Source organism: Papilio xuthus, unplaced genomic scaffold (genome assembly GCF_000836235.2).
Source record: "Papilio xuthus unplaced genomic scaffold, Pxut_1.1 DF826961.1, whole genome shotgun sequence".
NCBI lineage: Eukaryota > Metazoa > Arthropoda > Insecta > Lepidoptera > Papilionidae > Papilio > Papilio xuthus.
Genome location: NW_013531688.1, coordinates 1764399 through 1773578, shown reverse-complemented (window position 1 = coordinate 1773578; position 9180 = coordinate 1764399). Strand labels below are relative to the sequence as shown.

General features: G+C 33.2%; 2 protein-coding genes across 4 annotated transcripts; both read left to right on the top strand.

Moving 5' to 3' along the window:
* The first annotated feature begins 597 nt into the window (after positions 1-597).
* LOC106120308 (N-acetylneuraminate lyase) lies at positions 598-4580 on the top strand. The gene is made up of 7 exons (XM_013315620.1): positions 598-703; positions 940-1069; positions 1885-2030; positions 2849-3017; positions 3274-3419; positions 3806-3977; positions 4385-4580. Exons 1-7 carry the CDS (start codon positions 701-703, stop codon positions 4528-4530), a joined length of 912 nt encoding a protein of 303 aa, XP_013171074.1. The 5' UTR covers positions 598-700; the 3' UTR covers positions 4531-4580.
* An 801-nt stretch (positions 4581-5381) lies between these two features.
* Positions 5382-7990, top strand: LOC106119970 (uncharacterized). 3 transcript variants are annotated; one of them, XM_013315110.1, is made up of 5 exons: positions 5382-5535; positions 5811-5854; positions 6023-6154; positions 6621-6785; positions 7073-7990. In XM_013315110.1, the coding sequence occupies exons 3-5, from the start codon at positions 6050-6052 to the stop codon at positions 7163-7165; spliced, it is 363 nt and encodes a 120-aa protein (XP_013170564.1). In that variant the 5' UTR covers positions 5382-5535; positions 5811-5854; positions 6023-6049; the 3' UTR covers positions 7166-7990. The 3 variants fall into 3 exon arrangements, with proteins under 3 accessions (XP_013170564.1, XP_013170565.1, XP_013170563.1); XM_013315111.1 differs by lacking the exon at positions 5811-5854; XM_013315109.1 differs by lacking the exon at positions 5382-5535 and having other exon boundaries at positions 5542-5854.
* Positions 7991-9180: the final 1190 nt, after the last annotated feature.

Here is a 9180-nt window from a genome sequence, read left to right as displayed (position 1 = left end):
TGCCTTCCTGTCAGTGTCAAAAAATTGTCATTAGACCCTTGTCTAGCTATTGACCTCTGTCAAATGTACAATAACAATGGGTTTGTTTATATGTTTACAAACTACATTATAGTTTTGAGATAATTACAATTTAGGTGTATACTAAAAAAAGCATACATGTAATATACATAGTGATATAGTGATAAAGTGTTATCCTCCAGAGTGTAATGACTAATTTATTTCCAAAAGATCCAAAAACAGAAAACAATGAGAGAAAGCTACAAATATAAGAAATTTTAAAGCCAAAAATACCAGTAAATTGTATCCATGTCGTTTTAAAACCTATGATTATATTGATCAAAGTAAATATACAAGTAAATAAATAATTGGAATATAATTGATATTGATTTGAAGTTTACCTATGCTCATAAACTAATCGTAGTATTCGCCTTTCAGATTACCCACCATTGACAAAGTTTTAAAAAATACAGTTTGTTTTTAATACCGCGCGAAGGGAGTCGCAGGCGACAGCTAGTATTTTATAAATATTTAAACAAAGATATTTTGTTTTGTTATTAAAATACAGTTGCTATCAATGTTATATTTGTTACGTTTATTATTAGATAACAGTTTCATATCAGCATTACTATTGCTTTCGAACGACATAACAACGACGACCGTCAGATTGTTAGTGTGTCTCGAAACTTTATAACTCACGAAAATGGTAAGGTTAATTTATTTGTATTAAAACTATTTCATTTATTTAGTACCTGAGATTGAAAAAATTATACATTCGTGGATTAAAAAAGAATAGTGTGTTGTCTCTTGTTTTTAATTATCTGTGCAAAATTTCATCCAGATCGACTTAACCGTTTTGGCGTCGCTAACAAAGTAACAAACCTTCATCCAACAAAATAATCCTTTGCATAAATATTAGTATGAAACTTTTTATTTTTTCAGGTAATGTTTAACGCTCGAGGATTAATGCCACCAGTGTTCACACCACTTAATGATGACCACACAATAAATTATTCAGTGATACCTGAATATGCTAAATACTTAGCAAATACTGGCATCAAATCTGTCCTTGGTAAATTATTCCTAACAAAACCTTTTTATATAAATCTAACATAACCTACACACATAGACTCACTTGTCGTCAATATTTTTTTTTGTTTTTTTCGTCAGAACCTAAATTCTAAACCTTAAATCATTAAAAATCTTTGTATATTGCAATACTAACTGTCGCCCGCGATTCTGTCCGCGCGGAATTTAAAAAAAAAACTTAATTAGTAGGTTATATGTTATTCCAGACTATGTTCTACGTCTAATCCAAATTTCGTCCGGATCCGTTCAGCCGTTCTGTGGTTACCTACAAACAAACATCATATATATATATATATATATATATATATATATATATATATATATATATATATATATATATATATTATCAAAAGGTGGCAAACGAGCGAGCGGCCACCCGAAATCGCTGAAATATGACAATATTTTTAATAATAAAATATTTTTATGATACTTAGTTAAATATTTTATTGTACTAACATGACTCGTTTCCGAGTTTTTTTTTATATTATAAGGTGGCAAACGAGCGAGCGGTCACCTGAAATCGCTCAAATAGCGAAGTGACCGTTGCCCATAGACATACGCAATCGCATATGCGTTGCCTACCTTTAATCGACGGAGGAGAGGATGCACAGAAAGAAAATATTTTCCCTTCCCATTCATCCTCTCATCCGGAAAGTCCACTTCCACTTCCCATCCTTTCCTTCTAAGAAAAAGGGTGGGAAGGGAAAGAGGACTAAATTAGGCCTCCGGAGGACTAATATAGCCTGTCCATGTAGAGTAGTGTAATGTTAGTACTAAAATACTTAATTTTCTATTAAGTTGGTGGCACAACTGGTGAGCATATGTCTCTAAGTGTTGGAGACAGGAAGAAAGTAATAGACGCCTGGGTGAAGGTAGCTAAGACCACTGATCTGCATATACAAGTGCAAGTTGGTGGTGCCCCATTGTCAGACGTATTGGATTTGGTAAGGACTATCGTTTAGAAAAACTAACATGTGTACTTTGGGTCGTTTTTTTTGTCTTTGTACCCTAGTGCAGTAATTTCGGTATTATAAGATTCAAACTTTATGCAGGCTCGGATATACGTCAACAACTTAATGCCCCGTTCATACTTGAAAGTAGCCTCTAGTGTGATCTGAGTCTCCATAAAGTTTGGATAAATATGAAAAGTATGTTGGTTAAAAGTCGATAAGATATTTGCATATTGCCTGATATAAGATGTTGATGAATTTGAAGGTCACAAGAACAATTTCTTATCAGTTGAAGTTTAACATTATAGTGTTATCAATTATATAATTTCCGCTCATATCGTACAGAGCAAGAAAATAAAAAAAAAAACTGTTGGAAATGTTAGATTCGCGTTTAATTAGAAAAGGTACACTGGTGATGCGACAAGTGTGCGCGTGAGTGCGTGAATGTGAGAATGAATGAAATGAAAGAGTGAGTGCTTCAAGTTGAGTAAACGTCGCCCCCGCGCCCCTCGGCCAGGTGTCAAGTTTGGCGCAGGCAATTTTTAATAAATGATATGTAATAATTCTTAAACATATTCCTAGAAATTAAGTCCTACAAAATTTACTTACGTAGATAATCCTGTTTTTTTTTTACCTTCCGATACCGTATTCTTCCCCTGAGAGTCAATGACTATCCGTGGGTTTCTGATACCAAAATCCCGTTTAAATATTGTTATCACTGTTTTGTTCAAACATTATTTTTTACACAAAGATGTTGGTTTCAAAATCCATCCGTAAGTCGTCTTTTTTAATTAACAAATAGTGGTTTTTAGGCTTCATATTGCCAGAAAGTAGGAGCAGATTCGCTTCTAACTCTACCTGAGTTGTACTTCAAACCGGACAGTGTAGACACTTTGGTGGATTACGTGGAGTTGGTGGCCAATGCTGCGCCCAACCTGCCCGTACTTTACTACCATATACCGAGCATGAGTAAAGTGGAAAGTGAGTATAACGCAAGTGACGTCACAGTGACGTTTAAACACCCACACACACACTCACGCACACAAACACTGTATTAAAGTTTTTATGTCTTCACGTTTGCATCGTACGGTGAAGGAAAACATCGTGACGGACAACAAAGTGATCCTATAAGGGTTCCGTTTTTTTCCTATGAGGTAAGGGGGTTCCTTACAAACAACAATTGAAAAAATGGTAAAAAGGAATTAATATATTAAAAAAGTGTTTCTTATTTCTACAGTCAACATGCCAGCGTTTGTTACAAAAGCAACAAATCGTATTCCTAATTTCAAGGGCATTAAATTCACGTCAAACGACTTAAGCGAAGGCGCTCAAGTCTTGAGAGCTCTCAAGAATGACCAGGAAATGTTCCTAGGAGCTGATACTGTAAGAATAATTTGAAACTGTCTGTCTTTAACTATAATATATATTTTTTATATTCAATAGAAAATTAGAAAACCGTTAAATTTTAAATAAACTTTTCATAGTAGCGGTACGCGACCGTTGTACCGCGACAGACGCCAGCCCGCAATGGATTTTAGTTTGCTTTGTATGATTTGACATATCGCTGCTAACATTATCTGTGCAGCCGCATCAAAAGACAAAGCAAATCCGTTTAATCTGTGCATGCGGTGCGTCCGGCGCGGGCCAATGGACGCGTACCTTAAGAGCTGTTCGTAAATAAATCTACTTAACTTGAATTAACCTAAATTAATAAAAAAAATATTTAAAACATTTTTTATGATATTTACAATTATTTATCGTACCCACAGTTGATCGCGCCAGCAGCTTTATTGGGCATAAAGTCCAGTATCGGCACCACTTGGAACTTGTTCCCGAGATTAGCTCAGGATATACTGGCCGCGGTGGAAAGGAACGACGTCGCAAGAGCTAGGTCTTTACAGGAGACACTCAGCTTGGCTATTGAAGCACATACAGTTGAAGGTAGATTGAAATGTTGGATTTAATTAGGTTTTAAAAGGTCAACGCCCTGGGCGGTTAAGTGGGGCGACTGCCCAGGGCGAAGGGCATAAGAGGCGTCGCAGGCGCCAGTCCCCTAAGAAACTTTATCTTTGGAAGGTTTTTCTCGACACCAAAAAAGGGGCCGCAAAAATCTTGCCCAGGGCCCCGGATATGCTAAAACTGGCCTTGTTTAAAGTATGTGACATAAGCAATTCAAATAATCACAATCATTCATTCAAAAAGAATCAAATAAGATATCTGCCAAAATTTGTAACCGAAAGCAAAAAGAAGGAGGTTATCAATTCGTCTGTTTTTTTCTTTTTTATCTTGGTATCACCAATAAGGTTTGTTTTATTGGATTCCTATATTCCTAAATTTGTTGTGTCTAGGTCCATGGGTACCCATAATGAAAGCAGGCATGGAAATTGTTTCCGGAATAAAAGTCGGTCCGCCATCACTGCCGCAGAAACCGATTACTGATGAAGCGAGGAAAAGAATCGAAAGTAGATTAAGAAAACTCCAAATTATTGACTAAAAGCTACACTAAAATATACATTGTTAATAATTAAAGTATATTAAACTGGTTGCTTTTTTTAATCGTTAAAGATAATACTATTAAAAAAATATGGTAACATTCATTTCAAGCCATCGTCTTTTCTATTATTTTAGGGGGTTCATAAAGAAATTACGACTTACAAACTTCATCTGCATTTCTTTTTATAAATAGCTGTTGACTGCGACTCCTTCGGCTCGGAAATAAAAATAAAACTTGATAAGTATCCTACGTTCTACATCTATGGCAAATTTCAGGAGATCCAAGCAGTTGTTCTGGAGATTCCTTCTATTAGTTTTATATTAGTAAGATTAGTTTCAAAAGGATCTTATGGGTCGTAAGATTGTTAGTTCACATATCTCCCGACTGCCATAACTTAAGACAGTCTTATTTTTGTGGATAATGGACGGTGGTCATAGTGTCGACAGTACGTGCATTACGAACATCTATAATCTATCGGTCTTGTAATAAAATAAATCGAACAAATAAGTTTCACAATTTAGGGATTTTATCACTTTTCTAATTTATTATAGTTATTTGGCTACGTATCGCAAAATTAACTAAAAAAAACATCAAATACATTTCTTTTTTATTTGTCAACCCTCAATTTTTAGTTTAACGTTTTATTTCTTTATTGTTTCTTTCTTTAAATAAATAGGTAGAAACATTTTAATTCATATTGTAATCAAAAAACCATTATTACGAAAGTTTCGATTGCAAATTCTATTAGAATAAATGATGAATCGTGAAAAATCATGGAAAATCGATAATATTCATAGCCCAATTTACTCACTACATCTCTAGTGAATTGTCAAATTAATCAATCTTAAATATAGACACACCAATTTTTAATGATTTTTATATGCTCTGGATCTCTGGATAACATAAACAAACTTCGCTTTATCTTTGTTCTACAGTCTTTGTTTTTCAATTCTATTTCATAATTGAATTGAATTTGACATTTTTTGTCTTGTTTGCCAACTGGAGGTAAGGCGAGAGTTTTATTTCAAATTGTCGTTGCTTTATTAAATAGGTTTAGGGTATATTATTAAAATGCCGTATTTAAGTGCATTGGGTAGATGTTTTTGTGAGTACTTAGCAATTCATTTGTGCACAGATTTCTGCTCGAATGTTTTCTTTTAAACACAGTTACATCAGTTAAAATATGATGAAACATAACTTCATAATACAATAAAAATATAAACTAAAAACATCTACAAACACTAATAAAAACATATAAAATTATTAGTTATCTCTTGCAGCGACATAGTGCAGTGGTTTACGTTGCGAAGTAAAGTTTTGTGTGGTAATTTTATTTCTTATATTTATTAACTTTTTGACCAATAAAATCACGAAACAATCAATATTCCTGTGGACTGATTATATAATATACATCAATACAATATCGCCTTTATTATTAAAAAGCATTTTTGTTTATATTAACATTGAAAGGATGTAGAAAACATATTTTCAGATTTATAGGGAAAACAAAACAAGGAAAATGAAAAAACAAGTAGCTGTTATGCCTTCACTGGAAGTGTTGATAGAAAGATTGCCACAGGCTATATTAGATGCTGCAATAGGTCCTATAAGAGTAATGCAAGAGGTAAGAAGTCTTTGTAACAGTAATCTTTTTAATATAACCATAATTCTGTTTATCTATATAAAAAATGAATCCCTATCCCTCGGTCATAATATCATGCATGAATGGCCGGACTAATATGGCTGATTCTTAGTTAGATGGTTTTTATGAAAGAAAAAAATTTGTAAACTTTTATCTCAAAAAAAATTGCCATAGATATGGAACTGTGTGGGCAAAATCACAAGCAGGCTAGTTTTCAAATAATTTTCAAACTATGAGTAACAGATTGACATAAACATTGTGATCTTAGTTATCTGAATGAGAAAGAAAAGGTCTTAATAAATGTTTTATGCTGTTATTATATTAGATAATAATTCTGTATTATAGTAAGTTTACATTGCATCAAATCTCTATATTCATTTACGCTGGGTCACACAAATCTTATGTCTTATAAAACCCATTTTTATATTTATATTTTTTAATCTTTCAGATGCCTAAACCAGATACATCAATCCAGGATCCGCTGAAATATTTACCTAAAACTGAACTTGTGCATGATCTCCCAAAGAAATCGATGCCATCATTGCAAGTTACATTGGAAAGATTACCTAAAAAGTTGATGACGAATTTGCTAGCACAAAAGAAAATACATGCGGTTTGTAAGCTTTTAATATCTATGTGCAATTTCTACTGTCCATTTGACTGTTTGAGTCCTAATTATTGTCTTTTTGCTACCTTTCTCTTATAAAGGGGAAATATCCTCATTATAAGTACCAAAAATATGACAGAAGATTTTTTTTAAAATTATTTTTATATTTTATAGCAATGAAACTTTTTTTAACGGCCAGTATTTATTTGTTTGCTTATTAAACTTAATTTTTTTTTATACAACTAGTAACAAAAAACAAGACTATATTTAATCTACTTTAATGTTATTTTCAGGCACAAGAAAAAAGGAAAGTTGGTAGACCAAAGAAAGTTAGAGACACTCAATTTAAAAATCAACCTCCAATGTTTGATTTTATTTCAGTATAGTTGTTTAAAAAAATATATAATTTTCACTGTGTTTATATAAATGTTCTAAGGCTCCTTATTATGACTGAGTATATTTATGATCTCAAATAATTATACTTAATTTGCCTATGATTAATTTTAGTCACGAAAATAATTACTCTTCTACTACTACTAACTAGTCTATGGTTTAAATGACAAAAGTAACGCGAAGTAGCAAAACATATGCTGTCTCTTTCATACTTATGCCTCATTATTTTGAGAAAAAGTGGCTAATATATATTTGTCTTGCTCATTCAATGTATGTGCTGAATAGTTCTATGAGCGAGTTTAGTGATGTGACGTGTCCCAATTTGTTTCATTTGCCAATGTTTTGTTTTTTTTTTATTTTAGTTATAAAATATATGTATATTTAGTTAAAGTATTTACATAATATGAAGTATATTAAAACTTAAAATCTTTAATGTAGATTTCTAAACAGTAATAGCTTTCCTTCCTTAATCCTATTCCATATTTATCTCCCATCTTATTTCCTTCCTCTTCCTATCAATTTCCGATTTCCTTTCCCAACTTGTCACCTATCTCCTAGTATTTTCCTTATTCAACACCCTTCTCTTTTAAAGAAAGGCTGATAATACGTAGATATAATGATTGTTGCCAGCCAGACTTTAGTTCTATCGTAAATTAACCGTTAAGCTAGTTTGGACTTATATACTCAGAAAAGGCTTGTAAACTTTCCTGTTTAATTAAAAATGTTTAGTGGAAAATAACCTTAAATACAAGGTAACTGATGATTCTTTTGTCTAGATGATTGTATTCGATGTATTCTGTATGATACAATGGTATAATTAAAAAAAAGAAAATAAATAATTTTGTTTCTTTCTACCTCCAAGTACAGTCAGGGAATTGCGCGGTGTTGCACTTACAGAAAAATTGCTTTGTTCCTCCCAAATTCTCCTAAAAAACAGTGTCCTGGTGAAGATGGCTTAGAAATGCAACCGTAGCCGCCATTGCGCGTTTAATTTGTTCTCGTCTGTGCTAAGTACTTGGATATTAAAGTTTAAACACTAATCTAAATATGAGTCACCTTGGAATTGTGATGTTTTTATTAGTCTGATAAGCAATTATAGTTGTTCATTAAATAAGATAGTGTAAATTATACGAGAGTTATTTTAAACTCAGAGATAACATTTTTAAGGGGTTTTTTTTATATCATAAGGTGGCAAACGAGCGAGCGGCATCCCGAAATCGCTGAAATAGCGATGTGACCGTTGCCCATAGACATACGCAATTGTATATGCGTTGCCTACCTTTAATCGACGGAGGAGAGGATGCATAGAAAGAAAATATTTTCCCTTTCCATGCATCCTCTCATCCGGAAAGTCCACTTCCACTTCCCATCCTTTCCTTATAAGAAAAAGGGGAAAAGGTTGTATACATTAAGTATACTAAATACTGATAACTATTTAGGTACCGAGAATGTGTACTATCCAAACAAATAAACGGGGACTTCTTCGATTAGTGACTGAGTCGCATAAAAGTTTTTCATTGACTCATCAGTCTTTTGTGGAAGGACACAGAATTGAGCTCTAATTGTGAGTAGCTTTTCATCACCTTGCCATCACCAGAAGCGTTACAAGGGAGAGGTGGTCATCAGCCCGGTGTGTGGAATTGTAAGAGGTGAAAAAAAACTAAACAATGTATAATAACGTACTAGCAACGGTAAGTCTTGAGCAATGAGAAGAAATGATCGTCATTTTTGTTATAATCAAGGCGTTTCACGACTAATCTTACATCTTACCAATGTTATAAATGCGAATGTTTGGAGTTATGGATAGGTGTTTGTTTCAAGGTATCTTCAGAACAGCTCAACGGATCTCGATGAAATTTGGCATAGATGTAGAACATAGTCTGGAAAAAGACATAGCCTTATTATTTTTTTTCAAATCCGCGCAGACGCAGTCGCGGGCTACAGCTAATATTAGATAGGTCTCCATGTTACATCGTACGCTTTCTATTTAACGTTTTGAGATCCACTC

Excerpts from the sequence above, each read along its gene's own strand:
- LOC106119970 (XM_013315111.1), top strand. The coding sequence starts at position 6,050 with ATGAAAAAACAAGTAGCTGTTATGCCTTCACTGGAAGTGTTGATAGAA. Across the intron at positions 6,155-6,620 it reads CTATAAGAGTAATGCAAGAG|ATGCCTAAACCAGATACATC; the intron begins GTAAGAAGTCTT and ends TTAATCTTTCAG. Across the intron at positions 6,786-7,072 it reads CACAAAAGAAAATACATGCG|GCACAAGAAAAAAGGAAAGT; the intron begins GTTTGTAAGCTT and ends TGTTATTTTCAG.
- LOC106120308 (XM_013315620.1), top strand. Across the intron at positions 1,070-1,884 it reads TGGCATCAAATCTGTCCTTG|TTGGTGGCACAACTGGTGAG; the intron begins GTAAATTATTCC and ends TTTTCTATTAAG. Across the intron at positions 3,018-3,273 it reads GAGCATGAGTAAAGTGGAAA|TCAACATGCCAGCGTTTGTT; the intron begins GTGAGTATAACG and ends TTATTTCTACAG.